The sequence below is a fragment of the Cuculus canorus genome, chromosome 28, assembly GCF_017976375.1.
Source record: "Cuculus canorus isolate bCucCan1 chromosome 28, bCucCan1.pri, whole genome shotgun sequence".
In the NCBI taxonomy this organism is placed as follows: Eukaryota; Metazoa; Chordata; class Aves; order Cuculiformes; family Cuculidae; genus Cuculus; species Cuculus canorus.
Window position 1 is genome coordinate 2,261,094 of NC_071428.1, and position 23,588 is coordinate 2,284,681.

At 65.3% G+C, this 23,588-nt stretch overlaps 3 protein-coding genes and 1 long non-coding RNA gene across 14 annotated transcripts in view; 1 reads left to right on the plus strand and 3 right to left on the minus strand.

Moving 5' to 3' along the window:
* Nucleotides 1-1,836: 1,836 nt before the first annotated feature.
* On the minus strand, nucleotides 1,837-18,582 carry LOC104066227 (protein turtle homolog A). 6 transcript variants are annotated; one of them, XM_054050677.1, is made up of 20 exons: nucleotides 16,955-18,581; nucleotides 15,918-16,109; nucleotides 11,366-11,518; nucleotides 11,079-11,230; nucleotides 10,780-10,897; nucleotides 10,477-10,618; nucleotides 10,126-10,271; nucleotides 9,795-9,937; nucleotides 9,576-9,716; nucleotides 9,358-9,474; nucleotides 8,329-8,479; nucleotides 8,041-8,164; nucleotides 7,783-7,958; nucleotides 7,412-7,662; nucleotides 7,137-7,221; nucleotides 6,547-6,717; nucleotides 6,302-6,347; nucleotides 3,960-5,291; nucleotides 2,240-2,385; nucleotides 1,839-2,119 (listed from the first exon to the last, which is right to left on the minus strand). In XM_054050677.1, the coding sequence occupies exons 1-20, from the start codon at nucleotides 17,004-17,006 to the stop codon at nucleotides 1,923-1,925; spliced, it is 4,035 nt and encodes a 1,344-aa protein (XP_053906652.1). In that variant the 5' UTR covers nucleotides 17,007-18,581; the 3' UTR covers nucleotides 1,839-1,922. The 6 variants fall into 6 exon arrangements, with proteins under 6 accessions (XP_053906647.1, XP_053906651.1, XP_053906649.1 ...); XM_054050676.1 differs by lacking the exons at nucleotides 15,918-16,109; nucleotides 16,955-18,581 and having other exon boundaries at nucleotides 1,838-2,119; nucleotides 11,366-13,015; XM_054050674.1 differs by having other exon boundaries at nucleotides 1,838-2,119; nucleotides 7,412-8,479; nucleotides 16,955-18,582.
* Nucleotides 2,379-3,635, minus strand: LOC128849321 (uncharacterized). Its single transcript, XM_054050684.1, has 2 exons — nucleotides 3,563-3,635; nucleotides 2,379-3,370 (listed from the first exon to the last, which is right to left on the minus strand). The coding sequence occupies exons 1-2, from the start codon at nucleotides 3,623-3,625 to the stop codon at nucleotides 2,417-2,419; spliced, it is 1,017 nt and encodes a 338-aa protein (XP_053906659.1). The 5' UTR covers nucleotides 3,626-3,635; the 3' UTR covers nucleotides 2,379-2,416.
* LOC128849328 (uncharacterized) overlaps nucleotides 4,437-23,588 on the plus strand; it is a 45,961-nt gene continuing 26,809 nt past the window's right edge. Inside the window, exons 1-6 of one of the 6 annotated variants that reach the window (XR_008447329.1) lie at nucleotides 4,464-4,576; nucleotides 14,916-15,133; nucleotides 15,279-15,941; nucleotides 18,594-18,671; nucleotides 19,916-20,084; nucleotides 20,163-20,292. This is a non-coding gene — a long non-coding RNA (uncharacterized LOC128849328). Of the gene's footprint in view, nucleotides 4,577-4,794; nucleotides 4,961-5,206; nucleotides 5,412-5,765; nucleotides 6,289-10,400; nucleotides 10,519-14,915; nucleotides 15,134-15,278; nucleotides 15,942-18,593; nucleotides 18,672-19,915; nucleotides 20,085-20,162; nucleotides 20,297-23,588 lie in introns of those variants that run through there. The other 5 variants (XR_008447327.1, XR_008447332.1, XR_008447328.1 and 2 more) reach the window with 5 other exon arrangements.
* DUSP23 (dual specificity phosphatase 23) lies at nucleotides 20,400-23,422 on the minus strand. The gene is made up of 4 exons (XM_054050688.1): nucleotides 23,372-23,422; nucleotides 21,703-21,975; nucleotides 21,370-21,551; nucleotides 20,400-20,558 (listed from the first exon to the last, which is right to left on the minus strand). The coding sequence occupies exons 2-4, from the start codon at nucleotides 21,970-21,972 to the stop codon at nucleotides 20,531-20,533; spliced, it is 480 nt and encodes a 159-aa protein (XP_053906663.1). The 5' UTR covers nucleotides 21,973-21,975; nucleotides 23,372-23,422; the 3' UTR covers nucleotides 20,400-20,530.

Here is a 23,588-nt window from a genome sequence, read left to right on the forward strand (position 1 = left end):
GGGGGACAGGAGGTGACATCGGGGACCCCGTGGGGCAGGCGGGGAGACAGGAGGTGACACGGGGGGGAGAGGAGCTGACATGGGGGGGACAGAGCGAGGCAGGCAGGGGGACAAGAAGTGACACGGGGGAATACTGAGGGGACAGGGGTGACATGGAGGGACAGGAGGTGACATGGCGGGACACAGTGGGGCAGGAGGTGACATGGGGGGCAGGAGGTGACGCGGGGGTCGGGGGGGACACGAGGGGGACCCGACGCGCCCCCCCCCTCCCCCCCCGCCCCTCCCGCCGCCGGTGACGCAGCCGCTCGGCCCCGCCCACGTGACGCGCTCGCGCGGCATTGACCATATAAGGGAATGAGGCGCGCGGGCCCCGCCCCCGAGGAGCCCCCGCCCCGCCCGCAGCGTCGGGGGAGGGAATGGGAGGATGGGGGGAGGATGGGGGGACTGGGGGGAATGGGGGGGACTGGGATGATGGGGGAAACTGGGGTGATGGGGGGCACTGGGATGATGGGGGAGAAACTGGGATGATGAGGGGGGACTGGGAAAATAGGGGGGGAACTGGGAAGATGGAGGGGGACTGGGATGATGGGGGCACTGGGAAGATGGGGGGACTGGGAAGATGGGGGGGCACTGGGATGATGGGAGGGGAAACAGGGATGATGGGGGGGATTGGGAAGATGGGGGGACTGGGATGATGGGGGGGCACTGGGAAGATGGGGGACTGGGCGGATGGGGGGGCACTGGGAAGATGGGGGGACTGGGATGATGGGGGGACTGGGAAGATGGGGGGACTGGGAGGATGGGGGGGCACTGGGAGGATGGGGGGACTGGGAGGATGGGGGGGCACTGGGAGGATGGGGGGGCACTGGGAAGATGGGAGGACTGGGATGATAGGAGGGAACTGGGATGATGGGGAGGACTGGGAAGATAGGGGGGAACTGGGATGATGGAGGGGGGGAATCTGGGAAGATGGGGGGGGAAACTGAGTGATGGGGGGACGGGGAAGATGGGGAGAATTGGGAAGATTGGGGGGGACTGGTACCCCAAGGAGGGGAGGTGGGTGCCCCAATGGGAAAGCGTGGGTGCCCCAAAGGGGGAGTAGGGTGCCCCAAGGTAGAGGTGGGTGCCCCGAAGTGGGGGAGAGGGTGCCCCAAAGAGGGTATGGGTGCCTCAAAGAAGAGGGGTGGGTGCCCCAAAGTGGGGGTAGGGTACCCCAAGGAGGGGGTAGGGTGCTCTAAGGGGAAGGTGGGTGCCCCAAAGGGGGGGTAGGGTGCCTCAAAGTGGAGGTAGGGTACCCCAAGGAGGGGGTAGGGTGCTCTAGGGGGAAGGTGGGTGCCCCAAAGGGGGGGTAGGGTACCCCAAGGAGGGGGTAGGGTGCTCTAAGGGGAAGGTGGGTGCCTCAAAGTGGGGGTAGGGTACCCCAAAGTGGAGGTAGGGTACCCCAAGGAGGGGGTAGGGTGCTCTAAGGGGAAGGTGGGTGCCTCAAAGTGGAGGTAGGGTGCCTCAAAGTGGAGGTAGGGTACCCCAAGGAGGGGGTAGGGTGCTCTAGGGGGAAGGTGGGTGCCCCAAAGGGGGGGTAGGGTACCCCAAGGAGGGGGTAGGGTGCTCTAAGGGGAAGGTGGGTGCCCCAAAGTGGGGGTAGGGTACCCCAAGGAGGGGGTAGGGTGCTCTAGGGGGAAGGTGGGTGCCCCAAAGTGGGGGTAGGGTACCCCAAGGAGGGGGTAGGGTGCTCTAGGGGGAAGGTGGGTGCCCCAAAGTGGGGGTAGGGTACCCCAAAGTGGGGGTAGGGTACCCCAAGGAGGGGGTAGGGTGCTCTTAAGGGGAAGGTGGGTGCCCTCTCCTGCCCCCCCCCCCCCCCCTCCACCGGAGCCGGTGCTGCTCTCACACCTCTTTATTGCGCCCCAGCATCCTCCCGGGGGCCCCTAAAGCAACGTGGCCAGCTCGAAGCGCTCGGCGCACCCGCGGGGGCCGAGGCGCTGCCGCCGCTGCTGGGCCACCTCCCTGCGGCGCCTGGAAGCCGCCAGCTCCTGGCGAGGAGCCCTGGAACGTTCCGGCTGCGCGCCCGCTGCCAACGCCTCCGCCGACACCGAGCTCACCGGGGAGGAACGGCTGCCGGGCTCTGCGGGGAGACAACGATGTCCGGCACCGGCCGCCCCCTTGTCCCACCAGCCTCTCATGGGAAGGGTTGGAGGAGCTCCGTGGGGTTCAGATGTTGGGGGTCAGGGGCTCCCGCGCTCACTTTGCCGCTCCAGGTCGCGCAGGGCGATGGTGGAGACCGGTCGTGCCGTGTCCCTGCGACGGTAGAGCTGTAGAGCCTCGAGGATGTCCGACTCCAGGGCAAAATCAGCGTCCCACTCGTAGTTCTCATCCACCGAGGTGTTCCTCCTGCAGGGATGAGAGGCAGGACAGTCCCCACTCAGGGCGTCCCCCGGGCACGGATGGGGGGACCCCATAGCTGAGTGTCCCCAGGGGAAGGGATGGTGGGACCCCATAGCCGAGTGTCCCCAGGGGAAGGGTTGGTGGGACCCCATAGCTGAGTGTCCCCAGGGGAAGGGATGGTGGGACCCCATAGCTGAGTGTCCCCAGGGGAAGAGATGGTGGGACCCCATAGCTGAGTGTCCCCAGGGGAAGGGATGGTGGGACCCCAAAGCCGAGTGTCCCCAGGGGAAGGGATGGTGGGACCCCATAGCCGAGTGTCCCCAGGGGAAGGGATGGTGGGACCCCATAGCCAAGTGTCCCCAGGGGAAGGGATGGTGGGACCCCATAGCTGAGTGTCCCCAGGGACAGGGATGGTGGGACCCCATAGCTGAGTGTCCCCAGGGGAAGGGATGGTGGGACCCCATAGCTGAGTGTCCCCAGGGGAAGGGATGGTGGGACCCCAAAGCCGAGTGTCCCCAGGGGAAGGGATGGTGGGACCCCATAGCCGAGTGTCCCCAGGGGAAGGGATGGTGGGACCCCATAGCCAAGTGTCCCCAGGGGAAGGGATGGTGGGACCCCATAGCTGAGTGTCCCCAGGGGAGGGGATGGTGGGACCCCATAGCTGAGTGTCCCCAGGGACAGGGATGGTGGGACCCCATAGCTGAGTGTCCCCAGGGGAAGGGATGGTGGGACCCCATAGCTGAGTGTCCCCAGGGACAGGGATGGTGGGACCCCATAGCTGAGTGTCCCCAGGGGAGGGGATGGTGGGACCCCATAGCTGAGTGTCCCCAGGGGAAGGGATGGTGGGACCCCATAGCTGAGTGTCCCCAGGGGAGGGGATGGTGGGACCCCATAGCTGAGTGTCCCCAGGGGAAGGGTTGGTGGGACCCCATAGCCGAGTGTCTCCAGGGGAAGGGTTGGTGGGACCCCATAGCTGAGTGTCCCCAGGGGAAGGGATGGTGGGACCCCATAGCTAGGTGACCCCAGGGGTGGTGACCCCACAGCTGGGTGTCCTGAGGGGCTGGGATGGAGGGGACCCCACAGTTGGGTGTCCCCAGGGGAAGGGATGGGGGGACCCAACAGGCAGGTGCCTCCAGGGACACTCAGGGATGGTGGGGTCCCCACTGAGGGTGTCCCCAGGGGCAGGGATGGTGGGGACTCCACAGTCGGGTGTCCTCAGGGACACTCGGGGATGGTGGGACTCCATCGCTGAGTGTCCCCAGGGATGGGGATGGGGTACCCCACATCCAGGTGTCCCCAGGGGTGGTGACCCCACATCCAGGTGTCCCCAGGGACTGGGATGGGGGGACCCCACAGTCGGGTGTCCTCAGGGATACTCAGGGATGGTGGGACTCCATCGCTGAGTGTCCCCAGGGGTGGTGACCCCACATCCGGGTGTCCCCAGGGGTGGTGACCCCACATCCAGGTGTCCCCAGGGACTGGGATGCAGTAGGGCGGCTCCGCACCAGGACACGGTGGGACAAGCCAAGAGCTGCCCTGGCACGCTGCGGCCCCTCCCCGGCACGCTGCCCATGGCTCACCTCTTTCCAGCAGCGCCGAGAGCCGGCTCGGCCCTTGCCCTGCCCTCCTCCAGCCCGGAGCCGCTGCTGTGCCAGCTGCCCCCATCGCCCAGGGGGGGCCCCAGGCAGTTGCCCCCCAGCGACGGTGCCAGCGACGGCGGCCGCAGGAAGGAGGCACTGCCCCGGCCGCTGCTCTGGCTGGTCAAACTGCCCCGCGGCAGCTTCTCCGGCGCGGCAGGATCCGTCACCTTGCCCGGTGCCCAGCCAGGCTCCGCGGTGCCCGCCGAGGGCACAGCCTCAGTCCTGCCACCGGCGGGTGCGCGGTGAGCCGGCTGGGCGGGGGGCTGCGAGCCGGCGCCAAGGCTCGGCGTGCCGGACCAGGCGGCGGTGCCGGGCAGCGATGCCTTGGCAGGACCCACCGGCAGCCGCGGCGGCTGGAGGAAAGCGGTGCAAGTGGCGTTGGCACATGTGTCAATGCAGTCCGGGCACAGCGTCCGCCCCGTGCGCTGCGGGGAGCCCCCAAACGCCGTGGGCGGGGGGCTGGCAGTGGGCTCCGGCTGCCCGCTGGCGAGGTTTGGCTCAACCGGCTCATCGTCGTCGCCATCCACGCACATCTCCTTGAAGAAGGGCAGGCTCAGGTATTGGAGGATCCCGCTCTGCACGGCGGGGCTGGGGGAGGCCGAGGGGACAAGGGGCGGCCGCGGGGAGCCCTCGAGGGGCAGCGAGTCCCACAGGGCGCTGGCAGGGCTCGGGCAGGGCTCGGCGCTGCCGGCGCTGCGGCGCAGCTCCTCCACGGTGCTGTAAGGCAGAGTGGTGGCCGAGGCCACGGGGCTGATGTTGATGATGCACAACGCAGACGCCTCATCCACGGGGCTGCTGCTGCCGTAGCCGAAATAACGGCCTTGGCGGTGGCCGGCAGCCCGGGCTCCTCGTCTGGGGTGCCGCAGCGAGACCTCCTCCTTGCGCCAGATGGGCTCCTCTTCCTCCTCCTCCTCCTCCTCCTCCTCCGTGGGCAGCTGGAGGTAGGGCTCAGGCGGCGTTGCCAGGGCATCCCGCTGTGGGTACGGCTCCGCTTCGGCGTAGGGCAGCACCGCTAAGCTGCTCTCCTGCGGCTGCGTGGTGGTTTCCACCACGAAACGGCCGTCGGGGCCGCGGCAAATCCGCTCCAGCGGGACGTGCTCCCCAATGTGGCTCTCATACATGGCGTACCGGGAGCCGGCCCCGGCGATGCTGAGACCCAGGCTGGTGCCAGCTTTCTCACCCCAAAGCAGCGTCCGGCGCAGGCTCCGGCACGGGGACGGCTGCAGCTTCAGCTTCATGGAGCTGTCTGGGCTACCAGAGCCATGAGAATTGCTGTAAGGAAGAAAAGAGCTGCTGCAGCACCTTTGTTTCCACTCTGGGATTGTGCAGCTGCTCCCAAGTGCCGGGAAAGCTGTGCTGGACATCTGGCAGCAGGCAACACGGAATCCTAGAGTAGGTTGGGTTGGAAGGGATCTTAAAGACCATCCAGTTCCAACCTCCCTGCCATGGGCAGGGACACCTCCCACTGGATCAGGGGCTCCAAACCCCATCCAACCTGGCCTGGAACCCCTCCAGGGATGGGGCAGCCACCGCTGCTCTGGGAAACCTGTTCCAATGCCTCACCACAATCATCTTGGAGAAGTTCCCCTTCATGTCCAGTCTAAACCTGTCCCTCTCCAGTTTATCCCCGTTCCCCCTCGTCCCATCCCCACAGCCTTTATGAACAGCCCCTCCGCAGCTTTCCTGGAGCCCCTTCAGCACTGGAAGGTCACTCTAAGGTCTCCTCAAGAGCCTTCTCTTCTCCAGGCTGAACAACCCCAACTCTCTCAGCCTGCCTTCATACAGAGGTTCTCCAGCCCTCGCATCATCCTTGTGGCCTCCTCTGGACCCATTCCAACAGCTCCATCTCCTTCTGTTGAGGATTCCAGAACTGTCCCCAGTCCTCCCGCTGAGGTCTCCCCAGAGAGGAGCAGAGGGGCACAATCCCCTCCCTCCCTGCTGGCCGCGCTGCTCTGGATGCAGCCCAGGACACGGTTGGTTTCTGGGCTGTGAGCGCACGTTGTGGCTCATGCCGAGCTTCTCATCAACCAGCAGCCCAACATGATCCTGCACCACTGCTGCCGGCTCAACAGCATTGCTCCTGCAGTTCCTGATCCTTTCTTCAGCCAAATCTCCCTGGAGAGACCTTCCTGCAGCATTTTCTGACCCCAACACTCCATTCCTAAGTCCCCCTCTGCAGCCAGCCCTTGACCAGCAGTGCCGGGGGCTTTCTGAATGATGAGGAGTGCAGTGAGACAGGGAGGGAGCGGGATGGGGACGGAACGTGGCATGGAATGACTTACTGTGGAGGTGGAACCTTCTTGCTGGGGGAGAAGACGAGTGGTGGATCTGGAAGGTCATGAGAACACAAGGGGATCACACAGCGAGCAACTCAAAAGTGATGATGAGGAGACAGTGGCACCCACGCAGCCCTGTGACTGCCCCTGGTGACCCCCCCCCAAGCTCTGGGCTGGCTTGTCCCCTCCTCGGGGACTTGGAGCTCTCTAGGAGCATCAGGATCCAGGGCTCGCAGCCAGCCAGCTCCTACCTTGCCGTCGCTTCTGGATGCGGGTGGCACGCCGGCGGTTCATGATGCAGGCGGCCATCGTGCTGAAGATGACAGCCACGCTGAGGAAGCAGATCCCCCCGATGACCCCGGCCAGCACCGGCTGCGGCAGGAGCTCCGGGAGCTGGGTACGGGATGGATACACCTCCATGCCTGGGTCAGACAGGAGACACCATCAGAGGCTCGATTACCCGCAGAACACACCAGCACAGCGGGCTCAGCCTCCCTCGCGTTGCCGGAACCACAGGGATAAACAGCAAAGCCTCATCTCCCACCCCTCAGGGCTGGTCTGCTGGCAGGTGGACCCATGGTGGGCACCAGGAGCAGGGATGCTCCGAGGGGAGTTCTCCTGCTACCTGCTCTGGGAGACCCAAGTCACGCCAGAGCCACGTACGGAGATGGGTGTTCCCACAGCACCACTGCTCTGGGCCGTTCGTCCCCTGGTCTCGCAACAGGGACACTCAAGGGTGGAAGAGTGGGAGAGGTTTCCATTTGGGAAGATCTTAGGCCATGCCGGGCACTCTACGCCTCTGGTTTCTGTCCTCGGGGTGGGGTGGCAGCCCAAGCCCTACCTGCTGTGGAGACGTTCACCGTATTGCTGGGGTCGCTGATGTAGCTGCCAGCAAAGGCCACCAGTCGGAACTCATAGAAGGCGTCCTGAGGGAGCAGAGGGCCATCAGCCTCGTTGGCCCGGTGGCCAACCAAGCCCCAGCCCACGCAGCAGCAGAGCAGAGGGGCTCTGGGGCACCATCAGATGTCCCAGCCTTGGGTAGCAGCCATGCAGGACATCCGACCCCCTTCCCTGTGCTGTGTCCCACAAGAAGGGAGCGCCCAATGAGCTTCCCACCTTGATGAGTCCTGGCACGAGGACCTGGGTGTTCGTGCTGGGGATGGAGCGGTCCAGCACCTCCCAGCCGCCCTTGTCCTGCCGTAGCTCCAGCGCGTAGCCGCTCAGCGCCACCGAGAACTGGGCCGGGGGCTCCCACTGCAGCAGGACCCCACGCACAGTCTCGTTGGCGGTCAGAGCCTGCGGCGGGGACAGGAAGACGCGCATGGTCATGGCCGGTGGCTCTGGAGGCACTGTGGTCACTGGGAAGCCTGAGGAGAAAGAGGATGCTGGTGTGGGGAGAAGAGCAAGGCACAACCAGGAGCCTCCCAGGAGCTCGAAGGCTCTGGAGGGACAGGGGCTGCTTTGGGGAGTGCGGGGACCCCTCTTACCCCTGGGCACGGAGGTGACAATCTGGCTGAAGGGGCCGCTGCCCAGCTTGTTCTGGGCCAGGACGCTGAACTGGTAGCTCATGTCTGGCTGCAGATTCTCCACCAAGAGGTGCTGAGCCCCCACCGGCACCGAGAGCGACACCCAGTCATGATGGGCGCGGTGCGGATGCTTCGTCCTGAGGAGATGTGGGACTCGTGAGTCCAGAGCCGAGGGCAGAAGAGGTGGGGGAGGACCAGACTGTGCCCGCGGGGACTCACAGCGGCGTGTACCAGACGCTGAACCTCTGGAAATAACCTCCGTCAAATCCCGGCTCCCAGGAGATGTTGGCTGCCAACAAGAGCGGCAGCACAGAGACATTGGTGACAGCGTGAGGGCTGGTACCTGGCAGGAGAAGCATGAAGAAGACCTATTGGATTGGGTGGCTTGGAAATGCCCCTGCGTGGCTCTTGTCCAGCCCTTCCGGCACAGGTGGGGTCGGCATTGTCCACCCTGGGACAACCCAGCACCCGCAGACAACGCCGGACCTCTGCAGACCCAGGACTCACCCAGCACGTGGACGGAGGTGGCGGTGCTGACATTGGCCACCTGGTTGGTGGCCGTGCACTCCCAGATCCCGTGCTGCTCCTTGATGAGGGGGCGGAAGACAAGGCTGCTGTTCCCATCCACCTGGGCACCGCTCTTCCCTGTGCTGCCCACCTGTTCGGCAAGGCACGGACACCGACAGTGGGTGACCACCCAGCCCACCCCACCGGCTGCTCTGCACCGATCTTGGGGCCTCAGAGAACCATAGAATAGTTTGGGTTGGAAGGGACCTCAAAGATCATCCAGTTCCAACCTCCCTGCCATGGGCAGGGACACCTCCCACTGGATCAGGGGCTCCAAACCCCATCCAACCTGGCCTGGAACCCCTCCAGGGCTGGGGCAGCCACAACTTCCCTGGGAAACCTGTTCCAATGCCTCACCACAATCATCTTGGAGAAGTTCCCCTTCATGTCCAGTCTAAATCTGCCTCTCCCCAGTTTATCCCTGTTTCCCCTTGTCCCATCCCCACAGCCTTTATGAACAGCCCCTCTCCAGCTTTCTTGGAGCCCCTTCAGGCACTGGAAGCTGCTCTAAGGTCTCCTTGGAGCCTTCTCTTCTCCAGGCTGAACAACCCCAACTCTCTCAGCCTGTCTTCATACAGGAGGTTCTCCAGCCCTCGCATCATTCTTGTGGCCTCCTCTGGACCCGTTCCAACAGCTCCATCTCCTTCTTCCATTGAGGATTCCAGAACTGGACACAATCCTCCAGCTGAGGTCTCCCCAGAGAGGAATAGAGAGGCTTGACATAGGGGAAAGTGGGGCTTGACGTGACCCAGCGCCCTGGAGCTGGTGTAGAAACCCCAGGGCAGGATTTTGCCCTGGATTCTTAGTGGGCAACACAAGCAAAGCCTTCTTCTGCAGGAACCAGGAGATGCGGCCCTGCTGCATCATCTGCAGGAACGTGGACGCAAGGATTGCCCTAGGAGCGATCCCCCGGAGGCCAAAGGCAGTGTCTGCCTCTCAGGAGGGCTCAGCTGGAGCAGCAGGTCCTACCTTCAGCCAGGTGACAGTGGGTGGGGGATCTCCGTTGGCTGCACAGGGGATCACCAGCTCCCGGCCCACCTCTTGGAAGTATTCCTCCTTGGGGCGCACCGTGAAGGCTGGGGGGTCCTGGAAGACAGGTCTGGATGGTGAGGAGCTTGGTGGCAGGGTGCAGACCCACTCAGGACCACCCAACGGGCACACGGCACACGCGGATCGCTCAGCTTCACCTTCAGCAGGACACGCGTGGGCCGGGACTCGCCGGCTGTGCCGTAGCTGTTGTACGGGGTACACGTGTACACTCCCAGCGCATCATCGTTCCCCGTCGCAATGACGATGGAGCCGTCTGGCCTCAAGGACCAGCCAGGGAGCTGTGAGAGGGGGGCAGCGAGGTCAGGACGAGGAGCTTTTGGCGGTGGGAAGCCAGGGGAGGGTGCAGGTGGTGGTACCTTGCCCAACTCCAGCGGGCGTCCATCCCTTGTCCAGCTGACGGAGAGCAGAGGGGGGTTGGCCCTGGTGGGGCAGCGGATCACACCCTGCATCCCCTTGGGGAGGTGGGTCTCAGGGGGCATAGTGGTCACCTGTGCTGGATCTGTGAGGACAAACAGGGTGCTGGGACCTGCGTAAGGGTGGCTGGAGTCCCGGTGTCAGCTAAGGTGGAATCCCCTTCCCACCACAGCCCGTGAGAACCCCCCCGGCTGGTCCAAAAGGACCTTTCTGCAAGTGGAGCTGGTGGCAACGTGGCCTGAGCTCCCTCGCGAGGGGCTGCAGGGCCCTTACACAGCACTGTGACGAAGGCTGAGGCAGAAGGCGGCTTCCACAGCCCGTTGCTGGGGTTGCAGGTGTATTTGCCGGCATCGTCCGGGGTTGTTCGCTGGAGCAAGAGACTCCCGTCCACCAGAACGCGGACCCGAGCACGGAGGCGGCTGCAAGGGAAGAGGAGGGCAGCGCTGAACGGCACGGCTGGGACCGTCCCCACCGCCCGGGGGATGAGCGAACTCCCTGCCACGCACGCAGCCAGCCCGCTGAGCTCTGATCCAGGCTTTGTGGAGCCACGGCAGTCCCCACCAGCCGCAGCACTGCCCGCAGGAGCCCGCAGCCACCTCGGTGCCATCCTTGTCCCTGCTGTACCTGAGGTGGAAGACATTGGTGCTGCCCTGGAACCAGGAGTAGGTGAGGTTTCCTGGGTACGCCTCAGCCTGGCACGCCAGAAAGGCATCTTGGGAGATGTTGACGGTGATGTTCTGAGGTGGCACCACGATGACGGGTGGCCCTGCAGCATGGGGCAGGGAGAACGGTGAGGGCTGCAGGCAGGGGACAGCCCTAGGTGCTCCCACAGCCCTTCATTTCTGCACCTGCCCCCAAACCAACCCCACGACGTGGAGGCAGCACCCATGGGTTGGTCCACATGGCCAAGAGAGCGCCCGCTCTTACCCTGCACGAGCACGCGGGTGGTGTGGGTGACGGTGCCTTCCTTGCTGGAAGCGTGGCAGGTGTAGGTGCCCGCGCTGGCGCGCTCCACGACGGCAATGCTCAAAGTCCCGTTCCTCACCTGTAACGGCACCGGGGCTATGGCACGGCCACCAAGGGATGCCACACTCAGCAATGTGGCGCTGGTGGGTGCCCACACGGTGGGGTGGCTTCAGCCACGCAGGGTTGCATTGCTCTGCAGGTCTGGCTGCCCCAGGAGACCCCGGTCAGGGTGGGGGCCACCGGCGGCTCGTTGTCCCCACCTGCACTGTGTCCCCGCTCTCGACAGCCACGTCGCTCCTCTTCCAGACCACAACAGGTTGGGGGTTGCCAACAGCCGTGCAAGTAAGGCTCAGCGTGTCCTGGTCCCGCACCTCCACGAATGCAGGGGGGGTCTCCAGAAAGGTGGGGGGTGCTGTGAAGACAAGTCCAGACCCTCACCTCCCCGTCTGCCTCAACTGGTCTTGGAAGACCAGCGTAGCCATCCCAGCCTAGAGAGATCTTGGCCGGTGTCGGATAGAGCTGTGACCGGGTGGGGATCGACCGGTACCGTTGACAGTGAGGTGGATCCAAGTGCCGTTCTGGAAGTCAGCGTCAGCACTGTGCCGGTCGAGGAACAGCACGCGGCACTCGTACCAGCCTTGGTCCTCGGCACGCAGGAGGTCGATGCGCAGCGAGGCGCCTTCTTCAATCCGCACGCGACCTGTGTGCCCAGAAGCGGCCGTCGTGGCCGGCGCTGCTGGCTCGGGGACAGCTGCGTCCCCAGGCCACCCGCCTCCCTGCGGCGCCCACCCACGCAGCTCTCGCCCCTGTCGTGGGCGCAGCGGCTTCCCCCGCGAGCGACTGCCCCACTTGGCAGCGGTCGGACAAGCTGCGCTCCGGCTGCTTCTGCTTTGGCTGCAGGGGGCTGGGAACGGCCGCCGGACAAAAGCCGGGGTCACACAGGCATTGAGCTCTACACCTCCCGCTGCTGTCGAGGAAACCGGGAGGATGACACTTGGCTCTTGCCCGCCGCCGCGTAGGGCAGCGCCGGCAGGGACCCCTGGCACGGTGCGTCCCCGTGCCCTGAGCATCGCTCCCAGCAAGAGCTGATGCCACCGCTCGCTCGAGCCGCCAGCTGCCTGCAAAATCCCTCCCTGCACCCTTCCCCCTCGCCTTTCCGGGACCCTTCCTCCGCAACCTCGTCCATCCTTTCCCCCGGGAGCCCCCCCCGGCTGCCTCACCCTTAGGAGCCCTGCTAAGCCCTGGGCACCCCCGCATTGTCCCCTCTCCTGGTGGCATAGGGGGGGCAGATCGAGCCCCTCGCCTGCCTCGATGCGTTGAGCACTGCCGCGGAGACCTCCAAGGGCACGGTGGAGGGGGGGCTCTCCTGGTTTGGGGGGCCCCTCGGTCCGTGCCGGCAGCGTCCCCACGCCCCATGGCCTCTTTGATGAGGAGGAGGATAAGGGCACAAAGCGACAGCGAGCGCAGCTCTTTAATCCCCTGGGCTATTATCAGCGCCATAATCGGCTCAGGCGTCCAGCGGGCAATTGGCTCAGCCCCGAGCAGGGTGCACAGGCAGCACCCACCGCCCGGCACCCCGCGGCTCGGCACCCCAGAGAGCTGCTCCAGACCGGGGATGCGGGTTGAGCTGCCGGCATGGCATTGCCCAGCGAGGTCTCACTCCCAATACGGCACAGCGGGGCCACAGCCATGGCGCTGGCAGCACCGCACACAGCTCTTGGGACCAGAGCAGCCTAAGATGCTCCCATCGACATCCCAGAGCTCCCAGGACCTGAGCTTCCTGAAGAGAAGGATGGGATGTGATCCAGAGGGACCTGGACAGGCTGGAGAAGTGGGGCTGGAGAACCTCGGGAGGTTCAACCAGGCCAAGGGCAAGGTCCTACCCCTGGGTCAGGGCAATCCCTGGGTTCAATCCAGGATGGGGATGATGGGATGGAGAGCCCTGAGGAGAAGGACTTGGGGTACTGTCGAGGAGAACCTCGACAGGAGCCACAACGTGCGCTCACAGCCCAGAAACCAACTGTGTCCTGGGCTGCATCAAGAGAAGTGCGGCCAGCAGGGAGGGAGGGGATTGTGCCCCTCTGCTCCTCTCTGGGGAGACCTCAGCGGGAGGATTGGGTCCAGTTCTGGAATCCTCAATGTAAGAAGGAGATGGAGCTGTTGGAACGGGTCCAGAGGAGGCTCCAAGGATGATGCGAGGGCTGGAGAACCTCTGTAGGAGGACAGGCTGAGAGAGTTGGGGCTGTTCAGCCTGGAGAAGAGAAGGCTTTGAGGAGACCTTAGAGTGACCTTCCAGTGCCTGAAGGGGCTCCAGGAAAGCTGGAGAGAGGCTGTTCATAAAAGCTGTGGGGATGGGACGAGGGGGAACGGGGATAAACCAGGGACAGGCAGGATAAGGAAGAATTTCTTCACTCTGAGAGCAGTGAGACCCTGGCCCAGGTTGCCCAGGGAAGCTGTGGCTGCCCCATCCCTGGAGGGGTTCAAGGCCAGGTTGGATGGGCCTTGGGCATCCTGAGCCGGTGGGATGGATGGAACTGGATGATCTTTAAGGTCCCTTCCAACCCAAACTATTCTATGAAGGGATCACACACTGAGCGATCCTGTGCGAACCCAGCACATGACCACATGGAAACCCTTCCCAACAGTGCCTGGAGCTTCTTCCAGCCGCTACACCCTCCTGCCCCAACTCCCACCCCTCCTGCTTTTCTGCACGACCAGATCCAACCCAGACCCACAGTGTCTCCTGGGCAGGAGGTGTGGGGACAGAAGGACGTGTCTGGCTGCCTCGGGCAGCATCTCTTACGGCAGCACAAAGCAACACCCCAGGCAAACCTCGACCACGTGGAGGGTGGCAGCGACAGCGAGAGGGACGGGAGCTATGGCAAAAACACCTGTGGGATGAGGGGTCCTCCCACCCCTCTCTCCAGAAGCATCTCTTCCCGCCCCGAGCCCTGGGGCAGCCCCTGGAAACCCCATCCCTGCCTGCAGCTGCCAGCTCGCAGCCGCAGGAGCAGCAGGCTCCCGAACAAAGGTCCCTTTGGAAGGGATCAGAGTGCTCTGGGGACGCCCCCAGCCTCCTCCTAATCCCCCTTGGCGGCCCCAGGCCCCCCCACACCCCCCCTCCTCTTCCACCACCCTGTCGATAACAAAACCTCCACTGCCCTCCGGACCAGCATCCCCCACTGCCTGGCAACCGTCATTGAGAGGGACACAAAGGGGGCTGCAGCCCCAACCGCCACGCTTGCCATGACCGAGGAAGCAGCCAAGCCAGGGACCACCAGCCCTGCTCCAAGCGGACCAGCCAACGGCAGGGGACAGTGGTCCATGACACTGGGGGGGTGGCACCTGGAGGAGAGCTTCCAAGCAATCCAAGGGCTCCCATGGGGGCGCGGCTGAAGCCCACCCCAACCCCAGGATGCCCCAAACTGCTCCATGAGGATCACGGGTGACAGCAGGCGCTCCCACATCCCACTGCGTGATGCTTGATCTGCTGAGAAAGGCTGGAAGGAGAGGTTGCCCTCGTCCTTCCCTTGCACCCATCGTCCCTGCCCTTCCCTCCATCCCTTCCCAGCCCCGCAGAGGATTAAGCATCAACCCCCAGCCCCTCAGAGGATTGCGCAGCAGCCTCCAGCTGCCATGGTGACAGCCACAGCCCCCCTTGCCCACCCACCTCGCCCTCATTTCAGCCCCTTCCCCCAGCACTGATCCATCCCGCTGAGCCGATCCCGGAGGAGCCCATCCTGCTTTCTCACTCCTGGGGGGCCGAGCTGGCAGCGGGGACAAAGCGGAACGCTGCGGGCAGGATGCTGCCAAGCCCTTTCTCAGTAACTGGAGCTCCTGCAGCCCAGGGGGCCCCCGGCTCGGGTAACAGGAGCCCAACCCAGACCTCCTGGGAAGGCAGGTGCCTTGACATCACTGGAGGGTTTGTTGTCACCACAAGTGCTCCGGTGCCAGCTCAGGGCTGGCTGCAGAGGGAAGGCGTCCCAGGCACTGGTTAGTGATGGGGAGAGGCCACGGCGAGCCCCAAAACCAGTCTCCTTCCGTGGCCAGGCAGGAGAGGGGGCAGCTCACACCTTAACCCGCCACCTGTTTTTCAGGCAGGGGCCGGTTTTGCAGCAGGGCAGGCTCCTGACTTAGGCACCATCCGGCACTCCAGCTCTCCCCATCCTGTCCCGTGGGAGGATTTCGGTGCGTGGCTGCCACAGGCTGTGGGCGCCGGGCTCAGCCCAAGCCACCGGCCAGCTGCCAGCCCTTCCCCATCCTCGAGGGACACTCCCGTTTGTCTTCGCCTCTGTGCTCGCAGGGATCCCTCAAGGTCTGCCACTGCTTCACTTTAAATATCCCGTAAAGAGGAGAATATCCCCCTCCCACGCCACAGCCCTGCCCCGGCGCAGCTTTGCTCCAAATCCCGGCCAGCCCAGCACCGGCAATTAGCAGCTTCGCCAAAATCCCCTCCCCAGGCTCAACCTTCAAGCGACCCGGCATGGGCTGAGGTGGTGGCGAGGCAGCACAAGAGGCCTCTGGCATCCCTGTGACACCAGCCCCGGCGCGGCACAGCAGGCAGGACAGGAGAGCCAGGGCGCGGCGGGAGGCATCGCCACGATGCCACAGCCTGGGCACAACCAGATGGGCACTCGACTATCCCCATTCCCAAGCTGAGGGTGTAGCCAGAGGCCACGGTGATGGGGGCAACGGCTGCCTGGGGAGATTCTCCTGCCCTCCATCCCGGAGGGTATCCGTCCTGCTGCGGAGCTGGGGGTCCACATCCCGTCTGGTTCCTCCTCCAGCCATCCCTAGAGCTGCTGCACCAGGAGGGGACTCTGCCCCGCAGCACAACCATCCCCAATCCCATCGCATCCCTTCCTACAGCCCTTCCCACCACCACCCGGAGCCGAGGGAGAGAACCCTGAGCTTTCCCACCACCCTGGGAGCGTGATTAATGCGGTCTGACAGCAGCAGCCCTCGGCTGGGGCCCAGCCACGGCGAGCCGGAATGCCGGACGAGTGGGAATGCTGGACAAGCAGGAACACCGGACAAGCAGGATCCGGCCTCGCCTCCAGCCCCTGCTCCCGGTACCGGCTCAGTGCCGCAGGACTCACCGATGTACTCTGGGTCCACACGCGGTGAGTAGAGCCCAAACTTGATGAAGATGGGGAGGACGAAGCCGAAGCGGACCCACTCGATCACGTAGAGCGGAGGACGGGCCTCATGGGCGCCCAGGAGGCTGCAGCCCAGCACCACGCTCTCCCCGACTCGCCCCACCACGGCCCGGGGCTCGCTCTGGCCGTTGCCTGGGGGGGAACGGAGGGGTGAGCATGGTGGCAAGATGGGGACCGAGACCCCCACCCCCTCCCCGAGTCACACAGCCGCCAGCATCCCTGAGGCTCCGCTAGTCCTGAGGTCTCCCTGCCATCCCCAACCCCCCCAGTCACCCCCAAGCCCCTGGGGTCCCCCAGCCCCGGTCAATCCTGACCCCCAACTCCAATCACCCCCAAGCCTTCCAGCCACCCCCGAGCTCCCGGGTCGTTCCTGAGCCCTCCGGTCACCCCTGAGCCCTCCAACCCCGTCCACTCCCGACCCCCAACCACCTCCAAGCCCCCCAGCCCCAAACGAGCACCCAAACCCCAGGCACCCCCAAGCGCCCCAGTCACCCCCGAGCCCCCCAGCCCCAGTCACTCCCAACCCTCCCGCTCTCCCCCAAGCCCCCCCGGCGGTCCTCGAACCCCCCAACCCCCTCCGAGCTCTCCGGTTGCCCCCAAACTCCCCAGCCCCAACCACGTCCAAGCCCTTCGGTCACCTCCGAGCCCCCCGGTCACCTCCAAGCTCCTGAGCTCTCCGGTCGCCTCCGAGTCCCTTGGTCGCCCCCGAGACCCCGGTACCAGCCCCGCCTGAGCTCCCGGGCCACCTCTGAGCCCCCACAGCTCCGGTGTCCCCCGAGCCCCCCGGTGCCTCCCGAGCCCCCCGGTGTCCCCCGAGCCCCCCGGTGCCTCCCGAGCCCCCCGGTGCCTCCAGAGCCCCCCGGTGCCTCCCGAGCCCCCCGGTGTCCCCCGAGCCCCCCGAGCCCCCCGGTGCCTCCAGAGCCCCCCGGTGTCCCCCGAGCCCCCCGGCGTCCCCCGAGCCCCCCGGTCGCTCCCACCTTCCGCTCGGGCGAGCAGGCTGAGGACGGCGGCACGCAGCCACCACCGCATAGCACAGGGATCCCTCCGGCGGGGACCGAGCGCGGGGGCGGCGCCTTCAGCTCCCGAGAACCGGCGGGAGGCACCGGGATGCCCGCACCCCGGCCCCGAGCGGGGCGGGCTGGCGGCTCCGAGCCACAAGGCTCCTCATACCCGGCTCGGCACGGTTCGGTACGGCTCGATCCGGTGCCGCTGTCCCCGTCCCCGCCGCCCCGCTCCGGCCCCGGCGGCTGCAAACAAACGTGCGATGCCCGGAGGGACCATCCCGCCCCGCCCCGCGCGTTGCCATGGCGACCGCCAATGGGAAGCAGGAGGAGGGGCGTCACTAAGCGACCAATGGCAGCGTGGGGCGCGGGGGGTGATGGGAGTTGTAGTCCGCGCGCGGCGCGAGGGATGCCGGGAGTTGTAGTCCGGAGGTGGGTAAAGGGGTTGAGGGATAACTGAGCGAGCAGGGAGGAACAAGGGAGGGGGCAAAGGGGGGGGACACGGCCCGGAGCATTCGCAGTGCTGGGCTGAGCCACCTTGGGCTGTGCCGAGTCCTGCCACGCTGCATCATACCCTGCCAAGCCATGCCGAGCCTTGCCCTGCCTTTCCACACCACACCATGCCATGCCAAGCCATGCCGTGCCAAGCCATGCCGTGCCAAGCCAAACCATGCTGAGCCTTGCCACGTCATACCCTGTCAAGCCAAGTCTTGCCAAGCCATGCTATACCAAGCTGTGCCACGCTGAGCCCTGCCCTGCCTTACCACACCATGCCCCGCCAAGTCATGCCGTGCCAAGCAAAGCCAAGCCACGTCTTGCCAAGCCATGCCATGTTGTGCCAAGCCATGCCATGCTGAGCCCTGCCCTGCCACACCACATCATACCCTGCCAAAGCATGCTGTGCCAACTTATGCCGTGCTAAGCCATTCCATGTTGTGCCAAGGTGTGCCATGCGGAGCCCTGCCACGTCATACCCTGCCAAGCCATGCCGTGCCAAACCAAACCAATCCAAGCCATGCTATGCTAAGCCGTTCCACGTTGTGCCAAGCCATGCTACACCAAGCCGTGCCGCGCTGAGCCTTGCTACATCACGCCATACCCTGCCAAGTCATGCCACCCCGAGCGATGGCGTGCTGTGCCATGCTGTGCCAAGCTGTGCCATGCTGTGCCAAGCTGTGCCATGCCACGCTGTGCGCAGCCCCGCGGCAGGAGGCGGCACGTGGGCCACCATGGGGCAACCTGTGGCCAGCGTCGCGACAGGGCTCCCCACCTGCCCTTCCCCGTCCCGGCCATCACCTCTCTAATCCCATCCTAAACGCGTCGCTGGCACCGGGACGGCCACCGGTGCGGTGTCCCCATCCCGCCAGGCTGAGCCGGAGCTGGGCTGCCCGCCAGGTCGGGGGCTCTGGAAGGGACAAAGGGTGACCAGGGTGGGGACATTGCCTGTGTCCCGTTGCCACGCTGGAGCTCGGCATCGATAGCTGAGCGTGGCCGTGCTACACCGCACGCGGCGCCGGGTCCTGCTCTGTGCCATCGCCGAGTCCCGGGAGCAGCGCTGAGCTCTGGGCCAGGGATGTTGGGGCAAAGTCCCTCATCGGTGTCCCCTCTTCCGTAGGGCAGGGGGGTCCGTGGTCCCCCCCGCCGGCCCGGCCTGGCCCCCTGAGCCTGGGAGACTATTAAGGACAGAGCTAAAGTAAGAGGAGTTAAAGTAAATAATTCTGCGGTTAAGCTGCTTTCCTGCATCTCACGGGCCCATGTGAGCCCTGCAGCTCCCGCGGGCTTAGGCTGGGGCTGCACAGCGCTGCCCCGTCCCGGTGTCCCCATCATCCCCATCCCTGTCCCCATCCCCATCTTCCCTCTCCCCATTGTCCCCATCCCCATCTTCCCTTTCCCCATTGTCCTCATCCCCATCGTCCCTATCATCCCCATACCCATTATCCCCATATCCCCATCCCCATCATCCTTATTCCCATCATCCCTATGTCCCCATCCCCATTGTCCCCATCATCCTTATTCTCATCGTCCCCATGTCCCTATCCCCATTGTGCCCATCACCCCTGTGTCTCCATCCCCACCGTCCCCATCCCCATCATCCCCATAGTCCCCGTCATCCCCATATCCCCATCCCCATCATCCCCATGATGTCCCCATGGTCCTCATCATCCCCATATCCCCATCCCCATTGTCCCCATCCCCATCATCCCCATGTCTCCGTGGTCCCCATGGTCCCCATATCCCCATCCCCATCATCCCCATGATGTCCCCATGGTCCCCATCATCCCCATATCCCCATCCCCATTGTCCCTATCCCCATTGTCCCCATCCCCGTGTCCCCATCCCCATATCCCCATCCCCATTTTCCCCATCCCCATCATCCCCATCCCCATTGTCCCCATCCCCATCATCCCCATCCCCGTGTCCCCATCCCCGTGTCCCCATCCACATCATCCTCATGATGTCCCCATGGTCCCCATCATCCCCATATCCCCATCCCCATTGTCCCTATCATCCCCATCCCCGTGTCCCCATCCCCATCCCCATTGTCCCCACCATCCCCATTGCTCCCCGTCCTTCGTGTCCCAGGCGATGGCTGCCACCAGAGCTCCGGCATCACCTAAGGTGCTGGTGGTGCTTCCCAAATCCCCACCAGAGAAGGGCTGGGAGGCACTGGGCAGAGCTGGGGGCTGCTTTCTACCTCCTGCTTTTTGGGGTGCTCCACACCCTGCAGTGAAGACCCCCTTGGTCACCTCCTCTGTCCCTATTGGTCCCACCCCACCCCCTGCAGCCGGAGAAGAAGGGGTCCCCAAGGTGCTACCGCCGCCCCAGAGCAGGCGGTCACCCCAGCCGTGGCTCAGAGCCGGGCACGGCGGTTGTCAGCGGTGCCACCACCCTGGTGCTTCATTCCCAACGGAAGCCGATGACATTTTGGGGTTTCAGACCAACGTCTGGGGGTGACGGAGCTCCTGGCAGAGCCTCCACCCCACCACCTTAGGGCACAGACGCGGCACTCATTCCCAGCGAGCACCAGGCGTTCCCGGCCATGTGCCGCACGCCTGGGAACGGGGACGGTGACACTTCTTGCACTTAGGATTTAAATGCCACCAAGGTTAGGAGCAGCTGAGAAGAGATTTTCAGGATTGGTCTTTTGGACAGAGATACCTAAATTCCATCTTAATTCTTTAAGCATCGACGTCCCGGCTCGGCCCCCGGGTGCTGACGCGGTTGCCATCCTTGGTGTGGTGTCACCGCTTTGGCAAGGGACCAGCTTTGGAGATGCGTGTCGGTGACCGAAGCGGAGCCACTCATGCGCCCAACACCCAAGAGCCAAGAGCATCACAGCCCAGGGTGCAAGGACAGAGCCGCCAGCCTGAGCGCTGCCCACCGGTTCCTCAAAGACGGGTCTGGACGGAAGTCACAGAAGAGTCCTTTAATGTGCAAGAGGACAGCGAGCAGCACCTTGGGGCCGGGAAAGGCCCCTCGTCATCTTGGGGTGACCATTGTCCGTTGAATGCCTCCAGCACAGGCTGCTCTGGGGAGGGGAGCTGCTGGGACTCAGGAATCCTCGCTGTCCTCTCCGGTGCTGTGTAAAGGCAGATCATAGAACACTTTGGGTTGGAAGGGACTTTAAAGATCATCCAGTCCCAACCCCTGCCATGGGCAGGGACACCTCCCACTGGATCAGGGGCTCCAAACCCCATCCAACGTGGCCTGGAACCCCTCCAGGGATGGGGCAGCCACAGCTCCCCTGGGAAACCTGGGCCTCACCACAATCATCTTGGAGAAGTTCCTCTTCATGTCCAGTCTAACTCTGCCCCTCTCCAGTTAATCCCCGTTCCCCCTCGTCCCATCCCCACAGCCTTTATGAACAGCCCCTCCACAGCTTTCTTGGAGCCCCTTCAGGTACTGGAAGGTCACTCTGAGGTCTCCTCAGAGCCTTCTCTTCTCCAGGCTGAACAACCCCAACTCTCTCAGCCTGTCCTCGCACGGGAGGTTCTCCAGCCCTCGGATCATCCTTGGAACCTCCTCTGGACCCATTCCAACAGCTCCATCTCCTTCTGTTGAGGATTCCAGAACTGGACCCAATCCTCCCGATGAGGTCTCCCCAGAGAGGAGCAGAGGGGCAGAATCCCCTCCCTCCCTGCTGGCCGCGCTTCCCTGGATGCAGCCCAGGACACGGTTGGTTTCTGGGCTCACGTCGAGCTTCTCCTCGACCATCACCCCAAGTCCTTCTCCTCGGGGCTGCTCTCAAGATCCTCACTGGATCCTGCTGGTGAGTTGGGCTTTGGGACGCACAGGTGCCCGCTCTGCCCAGCACGATGCAGCCGTCCCGCGGCGCGGCCATGGGGACCCCGCTGGGGACAGGGGTGCCGCAGCGACGGAGCTGCACCTACCCGCTGCGCTGGCAGAACCGGATCACGGCTTCCTCCTGCTCCCGCGTCTCGATGGAGCCGGGTCGCAGCCGCCGGATCTCTCGGATGGCGTCAGCGCCACTCATCTTCTGTGCCTTCGCCAGGTAGCACGCCAGCATGGTGCCCGTCCGGCCGCGCCCCAACATGCAATGCACCGCCACAGCCTGGCCGGCAGTGCCGCGGCATCACCAGCAGTGGCACGGGCAGAGGTGGGGGGCCCTGCTGCAGCCCCCCCTTTGCTCCCCAGCATCCCCCCCTCGCTATAACCTCTCCTGGGCTGTTCCCCCATCTCGGCGTGCCGTGCCCGCGCCGTACCTCGCCGCGAGCGTTGGCCACCTCCACCAGCCGCAAGAAGTTCTGGATCTGCGTGGGGGTCGGGGGGGTGAAGTCGGGCACACGGAGCTGGTGGAGCTGGATGTCGGGGCAGCAGCCGTGCTGGGGGGGGGCTCGCTCCGACAGCGACACCAGGTGCCGCACGCCCTGGCCCACCAGGAACTGGTAATGGCCCGGCTCCCGCGGCATCGCCAGGCCTGCCAGCCGCCCCTCCACCACCCAGGAGAAGTTGGGGGGCTTGGACGCCCCCATCACCTGCGGGGACCAGAACCGTGCGCCTGCACTGCAACGCTCCCGGGGACCCCTGGAACCCCTAAGCCAGACCCCCAGGACCCCTGAGAGCCCCTGGCCAGAACCCCAGGACCCCTAGAACCCCTAAGCCAGACCCCCAGGACCCCTGGAACCCCTAAGCCAGACCCCCCCCCCAGGACCCCTGGAACCCCTAAGCCAGACCCCCCCCCCCCCCCAGGACCCCTGGAACCCCTGAGCCACACCCCCAAGACCCCTAAGATCCCCTGGCCAGAACCCCAGGACCCTCGGGACCCCTGAGCCAGACCCCCCCAGGACCCCTGGAACCCCTAAGCCAGACCCCCAAGACCCCTGAGAGCCCCTGGCCAGAACCCCAGGACCCCTGGAACCCCTAAGCCAGCCCCCCGCCAGGACCCCTGGAACCCCTAAGCCAGACCCCCCCCCCCCAGGACCCCTGGAACCCCTGAGCCAGACCCCCAAGACCCCTGAGAGCCCCTGGCCAGAACCCCAGGACCCCTGGAACCCCTAAGCCAGACCCCCAGGACCCCTGGAACCCCTGAGCCAGAACCCCAAGACCCCTGAGAGCCCCTGGCCAGAACCCCAGGACCCCTGAGCCAGACCCCCAGGACCCCCTGGCCAGAACCCCAAGACCCGCAGGAACCCCTGGAGCCTTGAACCAGACCCCCAGGAGCCTCGGGACCCCTAAGACAGATCCCCCAGGACCCTCGAGAGCCCCTGCCCAGATCCCAGGAATCCCGGGACACCTGAGCCAGACCCCCAGAACCCCCTGGCCAGACCCTCCCTGGCCCCCAGGACCCCCAGACCACCTGAGCCTGACCTCCTGGACCCCCAGGACGCCCGAGAGACCCTGGCCAGAACCCCAGGACCCCCAAAACCCTTAAGCCAGACCCCCAGGACTTTTGGGACCCCCTTGAGACCTTGGCCAGAACCCCAGGACCCCCGACAGCCCCTGAGCCAGGACCCCCCGACCCCTAGGATGCTCGGGACCCTCCCGAGAGCCCCTGGCCAGGACCCCTCTGACCCCCCAGGAGCCCTCTGCCCCCCCAGGACCCCTCTGCCCCCCCAGGACCCCCGAGCCAGACCCTGGGGACCCCCAGGAGCCCCGAGAAACCCTGACCCAGCCCCCCAGGAGCTCCTGGCCAGACGCCCAGGACCCTCGGGCCGGGACCCCAGGACCCTCAGGACCCTTTGGACCCCCGAGAGCCGCTGGACGGGACCCCTCTGACCCCCAGGATTTCTGGAACCCCTCAACCCGACCCAGGGGACCCCCAGGAGCCCCGAGAAACCCTGAGCCGGGACCCCAGGACCCTTGGGACCCCCGAAAGCCTCTGCTTCAGGAACCCCCAGACTCTCGGGACCCCCCCGGCCACCCCCCCCGCACCGGGAGCGCAGCGGCACCGGCGGTGGCGGAGACCGAGAGCGCCGGCGCGAGGGGCGGGGCCTGCGGGGGCTCCTCCCCCCGGGACACCGGACACCCGCATCGGGACACCGATGTGCCCCCCCGGGTTATTTCCCCCCCTCCCCAAGGTCCCCCCCCCCATCGGGACACCGGTATGCCCCCCCAGGACACCGATCTGCCCCCCCCCCAGTGACAACGG